Source organism: Rhagoletis pomonella, unplaced genomic scaffold (assembly GCF_013731165.1).
Source record: "Rhagoletis pomonella isolate Grant_MI unplaced genomic scaffold, Rhpom_1.0 Rhpom_scaffold_00014, whole genome shotgun sequence".
Taxonomy (NCBI): Eukaryota; Metazoa; Arthropoda; class Insecta; order Diptera; family Tephritidae; genus Rhagoletis; species Rhagoletis pomonella.
Window position 1 is genome coordinate 8993032 of NW_023458568.1, and position 21635 is coordinate 9014666.

General features: G+C 38.8%; 1 protein-coding gene across 1 annotated transcript in view; it reads left to right on the forward strand.

Moving 5' to 3' along the window:
• Positions 1–5610: 5610 nt before the first annotated feature.
• LOC118749208 (coiled-coil domain-containing protein 58) overlaps positions 5611–21635 on the forward strand; it is a gene marked incomplete at its 3' end in the record, with an annotated part of 43540 nt that continues 27515 nt past the window's right edge. Inside the window, 2 exon segments of the mRNA XM_036483993.1 lie at positions 5611–5732; positions 5782–6054. Of these exon segments, the coding sequence (XP_036339886.1) occupies positions 5637–5732; positions 5782–6054 (369 nt within the window).

Genomic DNA, 21635 nt, shown 5'->3' on the forward strand with positions numbered 1-21635 from the left:
TCATTTTTTCGACGATTCGTACCGTCATTCTCACGGATTGTAAAACCATTACAACAGTTGTTGAAGAAAAATTCGACTTTTGATTTTGATGAACAGTGTATTGCCGCGTTTGAAGAATTAAAAACCAAACTCACCGAAAGTCCAGTGCTAGCAATTTATAATCCATTGAGAGAAACAGAATTGCATTGTGATGCCAGTTCGACCGGTTTTGGGGCCGTTTTGCTACAGCGTCAGGACGATGGTAAATTTCATCCAATTTCGTACTTTTCGAAAACAACGTCAAGCGCGGAAAGTAGGTATCATAGTTTCGAGCTCGAAACATTGGCAATCATTTATGCTCTGAAAAGATTTAGAGTATATCTGGAAGGAATTCCATTTAAGATCGTTACGGATTGTAACTCACTTGCTATGACTTTGGGAAGAAAGCAGGTAAACGCACGAATAGCCAGATGGGCTCTGGAACTAGAAAATTTCAACTACATCATTCAACATAGAAAGGGGTCATCAATGGGTCATGTTGACGCGTTAAGCAGATGCCAAATTGCTAACGTAGATATTAATGAAGCCGAGTTTCATATACAATTAGCTCAAGAACGTGACGATTTGATAACAGATTTAAAAGAACGTATGGAAAAGGAGGAAGTAAAGGACTTTAGATTATCAGACGGACTAGTTTATAAAGTAAAGGGAGATGGGAAAACCATGTTATATGTGCCTAGAGAAATGGAAGATAATATTATAAGACTGATGCATGAGAAAATAGGACATCAGTCTGTTGACAAAACTTTGACGAAAATTTGTTTGTACTATTGGTTTCCGAAAATGAAGCTGAAAGTTGAGAAGTTCGTTCAAAACTGTCTGAAGTGCATCATGTATGCAATGCCAGTTCGGGCAAATGAAAGGAATTTCTATAATATACCTAAAAGGCCAGTGCCGTTTGATACAATTCATATTGACCATTTTGGTCCGCTGCCGACAATACAGTCTAAGCGTAAACATATATTGGTCGTAATCGATTCTTTCACGAAGTTCGTAAAACTTTATCCCACTAATTCTACAAGCACTCGGGAGGTTAATGCAGCATTAGATAAATACTTTAGCTATTATAGTAGGCCGAGGAGAATTATAAGCGATAGAGGGACTTGTTTTACGTCACTAGAATTCGAGAACTTTTTGATAAAAAGAAATATAATTCATGTAAAAACGGCAGTTGCTTCCCCACAAGCTAATGGACAGGTAGAACGTGTAAATAGGGTCTTAAAAACAATGTTGGGAAAGCTTACCGAACCAATCAATCATGCGGATTGGTCAAGTAAACTTCTTCAAGTGGAATATGCCATCAACAATTCAATTCACAGTACTACGGGAAGTTCCCCAAGCAAACTCTTATTTGGGGTCGAGCAGAGAGGCGAGATAATAGATGAGTTTACGGAGTACATAGAGGATAAAGTAAATCAAAACGTTCCAAGAGATTTAGAGCAAATTAGATCGAGCGCGTCCGAAGGTATTGAAAAGAAGCAAGAATACAATTTAAGTCATTTCCTGAAGAATAGTGTGAAGGCGAAGGAGTATAAAGTGGGTGACTTTGTTGTTATACGAAATGTAGATACAGTAGTGGGAACAAACAAGAAATTCGTCCCTAAATACAAAGGACCCTATGTAGTGTTTAAGGTTTTAGGAAATGACAGGTATGTCATAAGAGACGTGGACAATTGCCAGCTAACTCAGCTGCCGTATAATGGCGTTATTGAAGCGAATAGAATGCGAAAGTGGGTCGATAAAAACGTTGAAAAGGTCGCTTCTGCTGATGAGTCGAACGGATAATAATAGGCTATAAACTTACACCGTAACATAGTACGTAGCAGTTAAGCTTTAGAATTTAAGATGAATTGTACAGTATAATAATTATACATTGAACACTGTAACGTACAGCATGTAAATATTAGTACCTAAGGCAGTCTAAACATAAATGTAATATAAAGTTTGATGACCGAGGTCGGTCATAGTCAGGTGGGCCGAGTTGTAAACAGTACCAAATAAAGCAACCCTGTACTGTAGAAAAGTGTGAAGTTGGTATTGGCGAAAGGCAACCAACTTCACTCTTTTCCGAACTGCTGAACCTCGTGAAGCAAGAAAGAAAACCTAAAGCATTTTTATAAAGTTTATCTTAATTTATCTGGAATAAAGGCTGAGAGTTTAAACAACCCTGGGATCAAGCTATTGGTACTGAATGGTAAAAAAAGTGTGCATTCATTCTAAATATACAATCATGTGTGAGTGCGAATGCTGCTGAACATTCACATTCTATACTGAATGGCAATCTACCATTCAATAACAAAACATAGTTTGTTTGTTTTCAAATATTTTAAGAAGTTTTTATTTATACAAACCAACAATCAACATTTTGAAAGGAATGCCGAGTGAATGCAGACTATGTTGATTCAATAATTTTACAGCTCTGGCACTCGCCTGAATTCATTCCCGAGAAACTGCCAGCCGATAACAGCTTGTAATATTGCATAATGATTTACCACCTGGGGCCCTGTGCCAATTGATAGAAAATAGAAAATTTTGACGGATCAAAGTAAAAATTTGACACTTCTCGTGGAGAATACGAACGTCAAAATTTTACCTAGCTCATGGGGCTAGGTAAAAATTTGACAGCTTATAACCCCGTATACACATAATATTGCTTGGCGGTAATAAGGAGTGAACATGAAAATGAAAGCTGAAATTATAAAATAAATATAAATTTTAAAAATTTCAGCAACACACAAAAATAAAGCTTTCCCACGAGCGTTTGTTTGGTTTTTCAACTGTCAAAATTTTACTCTGCATTTGGCACAGCAAAATTCAATTTATTTGTACACCATAGCAAATTTTTCCACCCCGTCTCACCACGGAGAAAAAAGTTACCGATTGGCACAGGCCCTACGTACTTGAACACATCTATTTGGAGAACTTACGTGAGAATTGTTTTAAGCGGAGACCGATAACCTTTTATAAATATTAGTATATCGATTAAAGATTTTAATTTGACAGTTTGTCTTCGTACAATTAAAAGGAAATTATTCGAAGGTCGAAGTTACCCTAAATTATAAAAGAATCTGAATGAATTAGCATTTGTTCCAGAATATTGAAATAAAACTACTTAGCAATATAATTTCTCTGCTTCATACGTACTTTTGAGTGAGTACCTGGATACGTATAAAGATCAGCATGGCAAACATGGCAGTTTCTCGCATCAAGTGGGAGTTTAAGGAAGTTATGCGAAGTGAAGAAGTGAGTATTGTGGAATGTAGCTATAGAGAAGAATATCTAGAAGCATTTGCAAAATGACGTGTACATATCGTCGCTGGAATAATGAAATAGTGTAACATGAAAAGTATAGTTTTGAGAAAAACGAATTGGATAAACCATTACAAACCGTACAAATACAATTTCGTTTTTCGGGAATAAATTAGTGAGCCAAAGAGATATTTATGAAAACTAAAGATTTTTCTAATAGATAAAAGGATTGTCTATCCAATGGTGCAATTATCGAATAATAGTGTATGTGGCATTTACACTGTGTCTTTATTCGAGCGACGATTTGATTTTTATTTCATTGCATAACTTACTTCCACGTTAGAAGTAATTTAAACGATAAATATACATACATAAATACACACATATTTACTTTCACGAATTTATTCATAAAAAATAAAAAAGGTTTTTAAACTGTATAAAATGTATGAAAGTGTCATTTTATTTAAGCTCTTGAAGCCTACTTTATTTTTTATGAACAAGGCCATTAAACTTTAACTTATTTGGTTTATGTTATGTAACAGACTACACGAAATATCAGTTTATTTGAACTGATGGACAAAATTGAATGATAGTAATCCATATAAGAAAATTGGGTTGCCAATGGAAGACAAAATTTAAAAAGTATGTTTTTTTAAAAGTATTCGATACTACGAGTACTTTGGAAAGTATCGAGTAAAATCGCTAAATAAGGTATCGAGTATTAAAGTACTCATTTTTATACCATCAGTATTGATATTTACTCAATATCGATAGTATCGTTCGAACCCTAAAGGCTGATTCACATACAACTTTTTCGCTTGCTTGATAGTTCTTTGCTTTGACATATAGGCTGCGTTTCTTTATACATTCCGGATAATCCCATTTCACAGCCGGAATAAACAGAATACGTTTGAAATATACGTTAACATATCATCAGGAACGTTCTAAAGAATAAGTAAACAAAAAAGTTTATTCCAAACGTTCAGAATGAATAAAAAAATTCAGCCATAAGATCGATGTAGGCATATGCATGAGTATGCTCGCATAAAAAACGTTTGAAACAAAGCAAAGCAAAACGAAGCAAAATCTTGGGCATTTCTCAACTTTTGCCCGCTTTGGCAATCAGCTGTCTACACGTATCTCTTCTCGTGCGCTTGCATTTGCATTCAATGACAAAAATAGGGTAAATAGGAATTTGTATTGCTATTATTAATGCATATTATTATATGTTATCTATTTTACAGATACAAAAATATGGAGGAAAAGGAGAACGCAAAAGCTGTCAAAGCGTTTATTGTAGCATACCTTCTGCGTTTCGCGCTTTGTTGTCAAAGTTTGAACTGTCATGCAAAGCGAGGAAAGTTGTATGTGAATGGCCCTTAACACCGACTAATCGTCTCATTTCTAAGAGCCGGTTACTCAAAGTCTGGTTAACACTAGTCTCCGGATAAACATAGTTATCGACGTTGCCGACTCCCTGTTATATGCATGGAGTAGAAGTCGTCGATAACGATGTTTAACCGCCGATTAGTGGTAACCAGACATTGAGTAACCGGCCCTTAATGTGTTTAGGGACACGTATCGAACAGAAAGTATTGATATGGTACTTATTTAAAGAATCATTTCCATAATATCGGGTACCCATTAATATCGGAATAAAAAGACTCGATATTCCATATATCGATACCAAAAACCAAAAAATGTATCTAATTATAGGTCTCGTATATAGGCCGCTGTGGGGTAATGGTTAGCAGTGCGTAAAGCTTGAAAATGAAAAACAGCTTCCCATTAAAACAAATTCGCCGTTCAGAGTCGACATAAAACTGTAGGGACCCCCTTTTGTGCCACAACATTAAGGCGCGCGCGACAAATCGGAGGAGAATCTCGGTCAACCACTAACATATTGGCTGCATTTCTTTATTCATTCTGAACGTTTGGAATAAACTTTTTTGTGTATTTATTCTTTAGAACGTTCCTGATGATATGTTGACGTATATTTCAAACGCATTCTGTTTATTCCGGCTGTGAAATGGGATTATCCGGAATGTATAAAGAAACGCAGCCATAGTGTAACGGCACGTAGAGATTGATGTGTTCACTTAAAACACCGAGGTTGCGGGGTCAAATTCCACCACATGCAATCCTAACTATATATATTTGTATCGGGACGAATTGTTAATAGCATTATCCTTGTAATGTGAGTTTATGACATTCGATACGATACTAGGGCTCTGGTACTCGATTCCAAAAAATAACGTTTTAAAACTATCGAGTACAAAATATCGGCATTAAATGCCAAAAGTATCGATACGGTATCGTATCGTATCGAAATTCGTGTCCCACCCTAAATGTGTTTGGCTTCAGGTTTGTTGTTAAATATTTTATGGATCATTTTAGTACAAATGTCTTCAGCTGGCCCTTGTGACGACTTTTTAGAGTTCCAGGTACGTTTCCTAAGCACTGAAATATATTTTCTAAATTTTATATTTTTAGGAATCTATAAAGAAGATGCGTGCCCTCGATGATAACATTATTTATATGCTAAACAGTTCTCTTCCGACTGAGTCTTTTAAAGGACAGGTGAATTGTGAAAAGGTCTGTTATAACTTGTATACCCAGTTGCAAGACATACATAAACGTCGAGAAAAAAAAATTCGTGATTGCATACTTGCTTCAGCAGAGTCTTTAAAAAAAGTGCGAGAGTTGAGAGAAAATAATCTGGATGATGTCGACATTAATAAAAAATTTAAATTGGAGCAGCGGAAGGTGAATATTATAAAATTTGTTGGGCTGTCCCCGGCTCAATCGACAATTATGGCAAATTCAAAAACTAACCTTTAATAAAACGCGTTTTTGTTTGGGGTGGGCTATAGATTGGTAACCCCAGAATCCGGAATTAAGGAAACTATGGGAGGTAGAGGGGGGTCTAATAGTTGTCTGTATGAAGTTTCAAAGCGCGAAGTCGTATAGGTTTTAAGGAATTTGTTACAATTTGTAAATTTAACAAACTTGTGTGTCGCTATTTCACAATAGTTGCGTTCCTTATATCCTAGAAATAGAAAAGGTCGGAAGTAGGCAGATTTAGTCCAAAGCGAGTTCCCTAAGGTGTGTGTTATGCAGAAATTTTGTTTGGCAAACCGTGCAATTGTTGCAGCAAACTCGGGGAGAGCGAGTTTGGCGACTCTCAGACCAAACTAAATTTGTTTGGTCAAACTGCAGCAAATTTGGTGTCATATACAAAAATTTAAAAAAATTGTTGCTTTACACAAAAATTGACGTGATACCAAAAGCCAGAGAACTGTATTTATGCTGTAGGAGCTTCTCAAAGATTAGGGCACAGTTAATTGCCTATAAGATATCAAAAAAAATTATGGGTGGGCTTTAGTAGTCAGCCGCACCTTGTGTTTTAAGAAAACCAGGTGGAATTAACAAATGAAACTTGGTCAGGATGTTAAGGGAGGTATCCTCTAAAACATGTATAACTAAAAATTATAAATAATGTTTATAAGTTATTTGTTGTTAAAATTTCTTAAGTCGTTCCACTTGGTTTCCTTAACAAAAAAGCATTTGTGCATACTTTTATATATATAAATGCACATAACACTGTACTTAATACTTTACACAATTTTCTTTTATTTTATCTTGTATAAAAATCACTTTAATTAAACTTTTATCGACTTATTGAATTTCACGCATATTTACAATAACACATGGTTGCAAACTGACACATAACATGTGTTGCCATATTGTACAAAACAATACATACAAAGAAGGCAATGATTAAAAAGGAATACAGGGGAAATCAATACTAAGAAAATGTTCAGCTCCTTTTCTTCGCAAAACAGAAAGGAGAATTCTATTGCCTGAAGGTTATAATCCCTAAGTGCGGCCGAAGGCCGCCTACGCAGAAAGGTGTTCTCTGCAAAAGGTGTTCAGCTCCTTTTCTTCGCAAAACAGAAAGGAGAATTCTACTGCCTGAGAGTTATAATCCCTAAATGCGGCCGAAGGCCGCCTACGCAGAAAGGTGTTCTCTGCAAAATGTGTTCAGTCCCCCCCTTCTTCGGCAACACAGAAATAATAATTCTACTAAGTAAAAATTCGAAATTAAAAAAACGCTTTTATTATTCAAAATTCCAGTCTGGTAGCACTAAGTTGTATGTTATTTTGCTATCTTATTCATCGTTTATATGAAAACTTTAACAATAAATTATATAAGAACTATAGGGTTGCTAGAAAAAAGGGGGGTAGTTTTGAAATCAGGGGGTCCTATTCTACCCCCCCTCATACCCCCTTTTTCTAAAATTTGCCGTCCGTCTACTAAAATTTTCCCAAAATTATATTTATTTATTTATTTATTTTTATTTTAACAAAGCTTATATAATAAAATACAATATTATTATACAAACTAAAGAACGCAGCACTAGCTACATAGGCTTTCGGCTGGCCAGTGAGGACTTGACTGATTATATACGACGGAGAAGATCTGAGTCCTTAAGGAATTTATATATCTTAGAGACGTTACCATGGGAAGGATTCATTAGTAACTGTAAGGGATCAGTATGGTTAAAATTTCGCCGTCTATGAACTTCCAATTCAGGACAAAACTAATAGGTGTAGCACACTGACTGGGGCGTCGCAAAATGGGCATAAATTGGGTTGTGTTCCTTGCAGCAGATGAGCATTCGTAATGATACTGTGACCGATACGGAGTCTCGTATAAGGCGTGATGTAGTTGGACGGAATAGATGATGGGTAGCAAGGTTTGGTGTGGCTAGGGTTGATTCTAGCATAATGATGCATGTAATTCCCCCACTCAGAAAGTATCTTGTCCTGTCTCTGCTGCACAATAAATCGATGGATATCATTTTTACAAAATAGACTAGAAGTCGTAACAGGAGTGAAGCTCATATCTTTTGCCGCTTTGTCTGCAAAAATGTTGCCGCTGATGCCAGTATGCCCAGGCACCCACATGAGCCTAATTTTGAGAGGGTGGATAATCATGATATTTCTTATGCACCCAATTATGTAGTTGTGATTATTCAGGTTTTTAACAGCTTGGAAGCAAGATAGACTGTCCGAGCATATGATGAATTTGCCATAAGCTTTTGTAGCATATTGCACGGCGTGGAGAATGGCAGTAGCTTCAGCAGTAAAAATAGAACAAAAAGGAAAAAGTAAACCATAAGATATATTTTCACCATTTTCTTTAACAACGGCAAATGAAGTGTAATCTGCCTTGGAGCCATCAGTGAATAGCAGTTGCCAACCAGTAGCTTTAGAACGAGCTGATATATCCAAAAAACAAGCATTGTATTCAGCAGATGTGGTGTTGGACTTTTGGAAATAGCTTAAATCGTTTATCAAAGAAGATTTATTTAGCAACCAAGGAGGACGAAGATTGTATCTTGGTAGCGATAATTTGGCCGGCAAGCAATTCTCTTTTGCGTAGATAGAACACATGTAGATAGCTGAAGATATTTTACTGCCGTCCCTAAATTGGAGCGCTAAGCGTTGCGTTATCCATTGTCACAGAGTGTCATCGGGCGCTATACCCAAATCAACGCGTCGTCAATTTTGACGTTTTCTCATGTCCTCTCGTTTTTATTCTCGTTTCCTTTTTCACTTCTTTGTCCGTTCTCTTTCTCTTCGTCTTCTGCATCCAACTTCAGCACGTAACGCCCTGTCAAAAATGAAAATTCCATTTGCTCGGCGTTAGCGCCGCGTTATTGTGGGATGCTTCATACAAATTGTATGGGCATGAGGATTTTTGACAGTTGCTTGGCGCTTGACGCGCCAATTTAGGGATGGCAGTTAGGTGTTCGAGTGCGTGATGTTGCCGAATGAAAATCCTTTCTCAGAAAGATGTTGGATGTGAGCATGAGCTTGGGATAAAGTTTTCTTATACTGTCTTCCATGTTGTCGAAAAGGCAAGGTAGACCTGCTTCTGCCAGAATGTTTTTGATGGGCGACGTAGGAAATGCACGTATAGAACGGCGGACTGCAGTGTGGTAAGGTGCAGCCAACATCTTGAGGTGGTTTTTAGCATGCAGCCCATATATTTCCAAACCATAGTTGACAATAGAAGAGATGAGAGCCTTAGTGACATTGATCAGTAAGTCCGAGCCGATGAAGGAGCGTTTACAAGATAGATATTTAAGAATATTTAACTTACATATAGCTTTTGTCTTACGTATTTACAGTGTTCTTTGAAAGAATACTTAGAATCTAATACTAAACCTAAAAACTTAAGTGAATCTTCACAAATAATGTTTACACCATTAAAATTTAACAAAGGAATAGAACAACTACGTTTCTTACAAATATGGAGTAATTTAGATTTACTAGAAGAAATAGAAGCGCCTGAAAAAAGGGACCAATGGGAAATTCGAGATAGGATATTTGAAAAAGTAGACATTACTGTGTGCAAGTCAGAGCTTTTAGAAAATAATAATACGTCATCAGCATATATTTGATGGGAAACCGTCGGAAAATCCGAGAAAATTACACTGAGTTCATCGAAAGCTATTTTGAAAAGAATAACAGAAAGGGGAGAACCCTGCGGTGTGCCGTTATCAAGGGATAAGATAGGAGAACGGATGTTGGAAATTAGAACACTAACCTTACGATTGGACAGGAAGGATTTTATAAAATTGTAGATTCTCGGCCCAACCTTCCATTTATCTAGTTGTCTTAAAACTACATGGATTCCAATGCGATCGAAAGCTTTTAAAAAATCCAGTGATAGCAAAGATATATGATTCCTACAGGAAAGGACATCAGAAATAACGTGGTCAAGATGTAAGAGGGCATCAAGCGTACCCTGACCTTTCTTAAAAGCAACCTGGTTGTGATGAATGAATTTGTTTGAGTTTACAAACCATGAAAGTCTGGTAGCAATAATTTTCTCTAACAGTTTTCCCAAGCAAGGGAGCAGAGATATGGGACGATAACTGTTAACTTCAGACGAGGGTTTGCCAACTTTTAAAATGGGAATGACTGAACTAGTTTTCCAAAGATGGGGATAGTGGCCTGTTTTAAATATGTTATTATAATGTCTGAGAAGGCGAGAAATAAAGGGCATAGGAAGATGATTTATAATGGGGTATGAAATTTTAGCAAAACCCGGGGTTCTACCTTTAACCGCCGAAAGGGCAGATCGTAGTTCCAGCAAGGTAAGATCAGCATCCAATAGTCTAGCCGACGACGTCAGTCCATTAGGGGATGGGCGAGGAGTGCGGAGTGTGGCAAGCTTACTAGCTGTAAATTCAGGAGGAAAATTGGAATCAGAAGAGGAGTTGGAAAAATGAGAGGCCAATTCTAGAGCTATATCACGAGGATATAGTAGATTGCCATTCGGGGATTTTAGGAAGGAGAGAGGGGAATGCGAGGGTAGTCCTGTAAGCTTTCTTATGTCAGCCCAAACTTTTTTAGTACTAGAAGAGGCAGTAATGGTGCTGGTAAATTTTTTGAAGCATGCGACCTTGGCAGCTTTAGCACTACGGCGAAAAAGGGCATTGGCTTTCTTGTACAGAATGAGGTTTGTGGAGGTATAATTGCGCTTGAACTGACGCCACGCATGTTGTTTGCCCTCTCTTAATTTTGAAAGTTCGCTGCTCCACCATAACGGACTTGGTCGGATTGGTCTAGTTGGTGTAAGTGGGATGGCTTTGTTGGCTGCAGAGCGAATGATTTTTTGAATGCAGGATGTTTCCTGATTGATGTTAGACGAAACAGGAAAGTAGCAAGAAAATGTTTCGCAGGCGTCTTCAAATTTTGCCCAGTCAGCTAAGTCAGTTTTGAAGTAGACCCTAGGTTTGAAAAAATTTAAAGGACGGGAAGGGATAGTGAAAAAAATAGGACAGGGGACAGGGATGCAGAGCAGAGGGTAACAGGGATGCAGAGCAGAGGGTAAGATCAATATGGGTCAAGGTATTATGGGTGGAGAAGTGGGTAGGGGATCCATCATTTAAAATAACACTGTTGGAGATTAAAATGGCGTCTTCAATGGCATGTCCTCTGGCATTCGCCGAAACAGAACCCCAAAGTGGACTCCAAGCGTTGAAGTCGCCAGCCAAAATAAAGGGGTGAGGGCCTGGTGGAAAAAGATTAGTAAAGTCTGTAGTTGTGAAAAATTGGTTAGGAGGACAGTAAGCACAGGCTATTGAAATTTTATTTGGGGTTTGAATTTCTATTGCTAGCGAGGCAATAATGGAAAGGGGGAGGGGAATGGGAATGTGGGGGAGGTTTCTCTTCACAAGGATAGCAATACCTTATTTGGAAATAGCATTGTGAGGGAGATTATAGAAATAACCTATGTAGGCTCTAGGGGTATGTGCTGACACGCCACTGGCTAAGTGAGTTTCATTTAAAAGCACCACAGATGGGTTAAGGGTTTTTATTAACAACTCAAGATTAACATAATTATTAAAATAACCGTTAATATTCCACTGAAGAAAAGAGATCATACGAGATATCAAAATAATTGGAGTGCATGTAAAAGAAAAAATATATATGTAGATATGTATGTACTAGTTAACATTACTATGTATTAGGATATGAATATTTTACTGATTTGTAAATAATGATGTAGGTGAACTATGAGCATCTGAAAGAGGAGAAACTTGCGAAATCGAGGGAAGGTTAAGGTTAGTATTTAATGAGAGGGAAAGATTTTCGGGTGGGGAAGAACTAGACAGAGGGGAGAAGATAGGAGAGGGGGAGGAGAAATTTGAAGGAGTAGATGGAGTAAGGGAAGTTGTTATTTTCGTGGTATCAGTTGATTTGGTAGGTGTTATTAAATTAATATTTGAAGATGAATTGTTGGTTAGGTTTATGCTGGAGGTTTCATTAATATTGCGGTTAGGCATTTTTGCTATGTTAGCAAACGAATTAGGATTAGGAGTGGAGGGGAGCTGATTTTTATATTTGTTAACGGCATCACGCATACTGCATTTAGATATAGTTTTGATTTTCAGGATTTCCTTAGACTGCTGAAATTTGGGGCAAACGTTGGAGGACGAAGGGTGATTACCTGAACAGTTGTCACAGAATATTCTTGAGCAGTCTGTTGGGGAGGTGTGATCAGGAGGAAGATTGCATGTGGCACAGGCAGGAGAATTACGGCAATGTTTGGCAGTGTGTCCTAGGATTTGACAAAGCTTACACCGCATAGGATTAGGAAAATACGGACGGACATCTAATATTCTCCAGGCGACTTCAATTCCTTCAGGTAGATTATACTTATCAAAAGTTAGTAATATAGCTCCCGAAGGCTTACGACAGCCATCAACAATTCGTGTGAACTTAAATACAGAGGAAACCCCTTGATCCTTAAGACCTTCAACAATTTCTTCGTCGGATAGTTGGCAGAGAAAAGGAGCATAAATGGTCCCTTTAACCGAATTTAGAAAACTGTGAAGCTTGACATTGATTGGGCCGGATCCGGGTAGCAGTTTGGCAGACAGAAATTTTTCCGCAGTTTTTGGGTTATTCACCAGTAACAGAAGACTGCCGTCGCGGAGCTCAGAAATATTATTTACCGCCTTACTTATAGCTTGAATTCCTTTGTATACAGCAAAACACGAAAGGGACGCAAGAGGCTTCTTCTCATCCAGCGATGACATTATCAAATATTTTGGATCGTCCTTTTTGGCAATCGGTAAATCCGGAAAATGGTCCAGTGGAATAGAATTTGGTTTTTTGCGTTTAGTTTTCAGCTCTGGAGATAATAGGGCGTACCTATTATCCCCAAAATTGGTGGCCCCAGGGGGCATAGCGAAAAACACGTGGTTAGAAACGCGAATTTAAGTTAGGTTAGTCTATCAAAGTAGCAACAAAAAGTAGCGCACAAAAGAAAAGAAATAACTTAATGAGCGTAAAGAAAAACAACACACAAGTATGTATGTAGTTGGTAGGCACAATAAGCACAGCGAAATAGATAGCGACCGTTCACGATGAGTGTTCGTCGGTGACTCCAAAATTATATTAATTGTGCACGTTATGTACATCTGAAATTCTCATTTCGTGTTGGCAATATCCATGAAAACTATAATGAACGTGCAACCCCGAGCAAACTAAGCAGCCACCATTTAATTTGGCAAACAAAAGTTTGTCTGCATAACACCGACCTAGCTCGAAATTTACAGCAAAAAATGAGAGAGCAACACTCGGCGTTCCCACGACACTCCCCAAAATCTCTTTAGGGAATTTGTATGCTGTTACAACAACAACAACAAGAGCAACACTCGTTGAGAGTGGCTCTCTACTGCCCGAAATAGTCAGATTTACAGCCCTATTCGCGTGCAATGACAAAACTCACCGCTGTAACTATTAGGAGTGTTCGCTATGCAAAAAATTTGTACAAGTTGGTACCAATTGTTACCAAATCGTGTTCGTTTAGCCAAAAACCCAGTAAAACTTGCAAGGAGAGAGCACAATTTTGACATTTCATTTGGAGGCGAAGTTGCAAATTCGTGCTGGGAAAATTTTTGCCAGTAAGAGTTTGCAAGCAGGATTGTGGCACACGGTTGCATTTTTGTCAACATTAATTTGAATCAACGAGTTCATTATATTTAAAAATTAACAATCTTGTTGCGTTTTACCTATGAAAGTATGTAAATATTCGTTTATTCAATTAATTTAATTAAGTCCAAACATTTGAAAGGTACTCGGCTGAAAAAGCTGTGTCCGTAATCGGAACGCACTCGGCACCACTGTCGATTTAGGAAATCCGACAGTGACTTCTACAATGAAATTGAAGCGTTTTTTGAAGAAAGTCACAATAAGAAGAAATATAGTAGAGGTCCTGGTTTGGTTTCCACCTGAAATAATTTAAAAAATTTATTATGCAACCCAGCTGGCAGTGAAGCTTGCTAATGTTTGCTAATTCCTGTTCACGCAAAACTTAGTAAGTTTATCTCTTTGGGATAGTAAAGTGCCTTGTTCTCTGAATTTTGTTACTGGCTTGTCATGTTTATAATCAATTGTGACGTTTGGGTATGCAGAGGGCAATTTGAAAGCTCCAACGGTGGCAATTGCTATTATTTTTGTGATGACCTATTGAGTACGTGACAACGCTAAAACATATGTTAATATTAGATTTGTTCGTCGAAAATCCAGCAAGAATTATCCAACACACAAAATATCAGAGAGAAAGAAAAAATTTTCTCAAATTCTCTCTCATGTTGGGGAACTTGCAAATTCCTGCACGATCGCAAATTTGCAGGAATTTGCAAGTTTCCCTGACAGTTGGTGTCCACGGTTGCATTTCACACATAAACAAATTTATATAATTTTTAAAATTCTTTCGGATGGCCAAAAACAGGTTATACATGTATATTTCTTGTTGTTCTGGCTTTCTTTAAAATACATTTCAATTTCTTCATCGTACTAGCTGTCGGGTTTCTTAAATCGACTCTGGTTGCAATTGCATTCCGATTGCGATTACAATATTTTTCAGCCGAGTTAAGTTCAAATCATTGGAGTTAACCAAATTAATTATATCAACAATTATTTACTTCCTTTTTTCATAAAAAAATCGCTCGTGATTATTTTATTTTATTTTATTTTTATTTATTTTATTATTATTATTATTATAACATCTCATAGGTACAGTAAGACGCAGGGTCTTTTCGTTGTACGCAAATTAATATATAAATTTCAAAACTTTTAACTTAATCTTACAAGTACTAAAATAAGTATAAAATACAAAAATTATAGGGTAAGAAAGTAAAATAACAAATTAGTTGATGGGGTAATAGGATAGTAAACATAGATAAACATAGATGAGGGGAATAGAGGGAGGATATTACACATATAGGTTTGTAACTGCCATTTTGAAGCAACCAATCGATGTTATGCATTTAATTGAAATTGGTAGTGAGTTCCAAATTCTTATAGCACTAACAAAAAACAATCTAGACGCCGTTAAAGTTTTGTACTTTGGGACAACAATATTGTGTGTACGAGATGATTTCACAAAAACTAATTTCCGGAAAAGATAACCAGGTTGACGGTTTCTAATTAATTTGAATAGATACACCAAATTGCGGACTTTGAGGTAATTATCAAGGGTGAGCCCAAGAATATTTTTAGTATACAATGATATGTGGTCAAACTTCCTTTTGGAATAAATGAACCTAGCCACGTTATTTAAAACTAGATTTAATTTATTCTTAGAATCGTAGCTTAGATTGCCATAGACCAGTTCAAAATAGGAAATATGGGGAACGATGAGGGACTTAACTAGTTTGAGTTTTGTGTTAATCGGCAGACAATACATATATGCCATAGATTTCTTAATATAAAATATATTTTTGATATACTATAACGTATGTGAGCCGTGCAAGTTAAGCGGGAATTCATTTTAATACCAAGATTAGTTACAGCATATTCAAATTTTAGTTCCATCTCGTTCAAAATAATTGGTGATATGCTACTGAGATCAAAAGGAACGCACGAAATCGGAAGTACCTGCGTTTTGGTGGCATTTAAAGAGAGGCCATTCATGGTGGCCCAGACTTCAATTCTTTTCAGGTCCTCATTTAATCTGGCCACCAAGTCTTCGGCAAGACCTATGGGACGTGAAAGGTACATCTGCGTATCATCAGCATATAGGTGAATGGAAGAGTTTTGGCAGCATTGAACAATGTCATTTATAAAAATACTGAAAAGTATGGGGCCCAAAATGGAGCCTTGAGGTACCCCACAGGTAATTTCTCGGCGATGTGAGAAGATATCTCCACACTGGACTTGCTGTGACCTGTTCGAGAGGTAGTCTTTTATAAGCTTAAGTGCACTGGGGTTGAACCCGAAATAATTTTTCAATTTCAAAAGAAGAATATCATGGTTTACCATGTCAAAAGCTTTGGAAAAATCTAAGAGTACTAAAATTGTGAGCAGCTTACTGTCGAAAGCGGGGCGGATGTCGTCCATAATCTTTAACACGGCTGTGGAACAACTATGGTTGGATCTAAACCCAGACTGGAGTTCGCTCAATAAATTAAATTTGTTCATATGTGACACTATCTGAGCGGAAATAAACTTTTCGAAAACTTTCGCCAACATTGGTAAAATACTGATGGGTCTAAAGTTTTGGGGAGAGTTACAAGAGTTGCTTTTTGGGACCGGAATCACGTTAGCAATCTTCCATTGCTTTGGAAAGGTAGAGGAAGCTAAGGCAAAGTTAAAAATGTGTGTAAGTGTAGGAAGCACGTACGGGAGGATAAGTTTTAAAAAACGCAGGCTAAGACCATCCACACCAATGGCGTTCGATTTTATTGCAAGAATGCACTTTGCAATATCGTCTTCAGTGGCTGCATCGAATACAAACTCGAAAGCAGGATTACAAACTAGTTTTTCATTAATGCTGAAAGGTGGTGCATTCGGATGTGAATTAACGCCAACGAAGTATGAGTTCATTAAATCAGCATCTATTATACAGGTTTTCACATCCTTGGCGCAGACACCCAGTGACTTCAGATTTTTCCACAACACCTTGGAAGGCATGTTGGAATTAAATTTTGCATCGAGATAGGCTTTTTTACTATTACGCAAAGCAGATGTTACTTTGTTTCGCAAGTTTTTATATGTGCTCCAGCGTTCATTGGTGGGATTACGCTTCCAGGATCTATAAGCCCTACATCGCTCTTTGATAAGGACTAAAATGGCTTTAGTGAACCAAGGCTTTTTATGATCAATTGTTTTAATACTGCGAATAGGGACATATTTATCAAATAAGTATTGTACTAGCGTTGTAAAATAGGCTAATTTGTCGTCAACATTTGCAAAGTACCAGCAGCAGTTCCAGTTAAGTGAGACACTTTCGCCATATAATGCAGATGTGTTTACATTCTTGAAATCTCTAAAGGTAAAATTTGTTAAAGGCTTCGTTTTGTGAAATTCAAAGTCAAAAAATATTATAAATTTTTAAATTTAACGAACTAATTTATTCAAATTATTGTAGACCAAAATGCAACGATGTGCATCAATCATATGTTTTTCGTGATTGCAAATTCCTGCTGGGTAAAATTTTTCCAGCAAGAATTCGTAACTTCTCTCAGGAGAACTGTCACTTTTCTCTCCCAATTATTGAGTGTTGAATAATTTTTGGTTTGCACGAACGCGATTTGGGCAAAAATCGTGATAATTCGTACAAATTCGTACACATTTTTTGCTCGACGAACAAACCTATTTTAAATTTTATTAATTTTGCAGACAAAATTTTACTAAATGAAAACTGTGAAACCCTTTCATTTGTCTTAATAGAGGCGTTAAAAAATTATTATTTGCGTATGCATATCAATAGTATCCATTGCAGAAAATTTTACATAGAGGAAATATTTATTTATTTATTTATTTTTTATTTTTGTTTTATTTTATTTTATTTTATGAAAGCTTATATAATAAAATTATTAAATAAACTGAAAAGAAACTCAGCGCTAGGAACGGAAGCTTTCGGCTGGCTGGTGAAGATTGGCTGGTTCAAATACGCCGGAGAAGATCGGAATCTTTCAGAAATTTATAGATTTTGGAAATATTAATTAATAGTGATAGCGGATCATAGTTTTTAACATGGTAGTGTCTTTGTAAATCTAGTCCAGGGCAAAAGGCTAATAAATGCACTATGCTTACTTGAGAATTACAAAAAGGGCACAGGCTCTGTTGTCTCCCTTGCAGTAGGTGTGCATTCGTTATTATACTGTGTCCAATGCGTAGGCGAGTGTAGGGAGTAGTATAGTTAGATGGAAGCGATGCTAGGTAGCTGGGTTTAGTGCGATTAGGATTAATTCTCGAGTAGTGATGACGATAGTGAGTCCAGTCAGATAATAGTTTGCTTTGCTCTGCTGCTCTATAAATCTATAAATATCACTTTTACAGATGATATTTGAAGTGATGGTAGGAGTAATGCTCATATCTTTGGCAGTAATGTCAGCGAATGAATTGCCGTTAATGCATGAATGGCCTGGCACCCACATAATTCTGATTTTATTGTGATGCGAAATCAGGATATTTCATATGCTTTTGATAATGTGATTGGAGTTATTATAGTTTTTTACGGCCTGAAAACAGGACATGGCATAGAGAACTCCTGTTGCTTCGGCGGCGAAAATTGAGCAAAATGGAAGTAAAAGTCCGTACGATATAGGTACACCATTTTCTTTTACGACAGCGAAGGAAGTGTAATTCCCTTTGGAACCGTCAGTGTAGATTAGCTGCCGACTCATTCCCACGACAGCCGGTTCTACGTACCGGAATGACTCGGGTTTTACCCGACCAAGGGCTGTTGTTTCGGCGATCTAACCCCGTTTAGGTCGGCGAAGTATCTCAGAAGTTGTTCATCCATAGGGCTACATTCACTACGTATTCTTCTACTCAGGTCTGACATCGAGTCAAACCCAGGGCCAGAAATCTACACCTGCTGTGTATGCCGGAGACGACTACACCACAACTCCACCTCTGTCAAGTGTAATGCCTGCGGGGGGTGGATTCCCCTTAGAGTCTGCTCAGGACTACGGACACATCGACAGTGGACCACGTCGTACGTGGCCCCCTGTTGCTCAAACAGAGCAGCCTCCACGGCCAACCTAAGTCCACCCGAGCAGCCTCACATAGTCACCACAACACAACAACATAATAACACCACAGACCATACCACAACCACGACAGACCACATAACACACACAACCGCACCACCACCCACACGCCGCCGCCAGCAACTGGTTCCCCCTACAATCTGCACGGTATGTCAGACCAGGATATTCCGTAATGTGACATCAGTCAAGTGCAACACCTGCCTTGGCTGGTGCCACTTTAGGGCATGCTCAGGTCTGCGTACCACGCGAGTTTGGACTGGGAACTTCGAGGGCCCGTGTTACGCTGCTCGGTCGCAGACCCCAACTGCGACGCCTCCCGCCACCACCACAGGGCGGCAACCATCACAGCAGCGCACACAGGCAACGGCGGTAAGAGCACACACATCACGACACGTCTCCCGAACCACATGAAGCTCCTTCAATTTAACTGTAACGGGCTACAGAGCCGTCTTCATGTGTCGGCATGGTATATTGATAGCTGCGGTCCAAGAGACGAAGTTGCACAGCAATTCAACTTTGTTGAATTGCGCCGGGTACAACGTTCACCGTCGAGATCGCGAGCGAGATAATGGTGGTGGCATCTGCCAACTGCCAACAGCCTGTGCCCCCCTTGCTTTCACTTGCGGTGAAGTTCAGGGGGCCATCGGGAAGGCGAAAGCCTCCAAAGCCATGGGTCCCGACGGAATATGCATGCTGATGCTGAAAAATTTGGGTCCTGTGGGGGTAGCGTACCTAACGGAGGTCCTCAACTTGCATATGGCCACTCTCATCATCCCAGACATCTGGAAGGTGGGGAGAGTGGTCTCACTGCTCAAACCGGGAAACCTGCCAACAAAGGATAACGCTCCTTTCCCCGGTAGCGAAGACACTCTAGGCCTTGCTACTCCCGTACTTCACAAACCACTTGACCCCAGCGAAGCATCAGCAGGGTTTCCGTATAGTGCACAGCACAACAACAGCACTTAACGCCATAAACACTCAGATAACTCGTGGCCTGAACCGAAACCGTCCCTGTGAGAGAACGATTCTAGTAGCGTTGGACTTGTCAAAGGCGTTTGACACCGTCTGCCATTCCACGCTACTAGAAGATATAGAGGCCTCCTCTCCCACAGAGGCTCAAACGGTGGTCGGCAAATTATCTGATTGGTCGACATTCGTCGGTAATGTTTAGAGACAAAACGAGTAAACAGAGAAAAATAAAACAGGGGGTTCCACAGGGTGGTGTCCTTTCCCCGCTACTGTTTAACTTTTACATTTCAAAGCTCCCTCAACCACCAGAGGGAGTCTCGATTGTCTCTTATGCCGACGATTGCTTGATCATGGCGACTGGGAATGGAATTGATGACCTGTGTTTGAAAGTAAACGGGTATCTCTCCGAACTTTCTCGCTTCTCCACTGCAAAGTGTCTAGCCCTCTCCCCTACGAAATCCTCTGCGACCCTGTTCACAACCTGGTCGAAGGAGGTCAGGCTACCGCTGGGAATTCACGTCGATGACACACCAATTCCGACGGTGAATAACCCCAAAATACTCGGAGTAACATTCGACAGCCTGCTCTCCTTCTCTGCGCACGCAACCGCTATTATCAATAAAGTACAGAGCCGCAACAAGGTCCTCAAGTCGCTAGCCGGCAGTACTTGGGACAAAGACAAAGAAACGTTGCTGGCAACATACAAGGCAATAGGCCGGGGACTAGTAGGACGCAGTGGACGAAGCTACAGACTGCACAGAACACCGCACTCAGGACAGCGACAGGATGCCTCCTGATGTCGCCCGAACACCATCTTCACGGCGAGTCGCAAATGCTCCCCGTAAAGGAGCACAACATCATGCTCTGCAAGCAGTTCCTGGTCGGGAGCCCCAAACAGACAGCTGCTTGCATAGGAGCCCTCGCCTAGGCACGTCAGGAGGCATCTATATGAACTGACGGACGAAGTCCAGAGGTTCATCAAGCAACCTCTGGACCCGACAGCTTACCGACTGGCCCTGAACGGCATTCACAGGGAGTCAGTCTCGAGTTATGTAGACTCTAGACCATAGCTGGGCAAAACGCTACTCGCGAGTAGCGTCTGCGTCGCAGCGCTTATACGTATACAGAAACGACGCAGCGAATTTCAATTCAGTCTGCTTTCAGATTTCATGAGAGTAACACTATGCTTCGCCGTTGAATATTTTTATTCGTAATTTTAGCGCGTGGTTGCCACGTATATATGTAACAATGCCCAAAATGTCTGAGTATGAGTGCCAATTACAGTTTTTGGTTTTAAAAAAAGCTAATAATGCCCAATGCTTGTTGTGTGGTAATACGACCATTAACCATAAACAAATGAAAAAAGCGCTCCACTCAGTGCAATTATAGAAAAGTGCTTCTCAGCGCGACGCACTAGGGCACACATTGCATACTTTATTTTATAATATTTTTTTTATCAAAAGAAATCGATAGAGAAATGTAAATGCTGGTTTATGCCCAAAAATACTTAATGAATAATATTTATAAGTTATACTCTATTTTTAAGACTAAATACCTACTTATATGAAACAAGTAATTTTTAGCAAAAAAAAACCGACTTCAACTCTCATATAAAAAAAAAATATATATATATATATCTCACGATCCACTGATCGGATCTTAACCAGATTAGTATGGGACCACCTCTGAGACACTACCTTTCCGATGCAAAAAGAATTATCGAAATCGGTTGACGTGGTCCAAACTTATGCGGTAACATACATAAACAAAAAAAAAAAAAAAAAA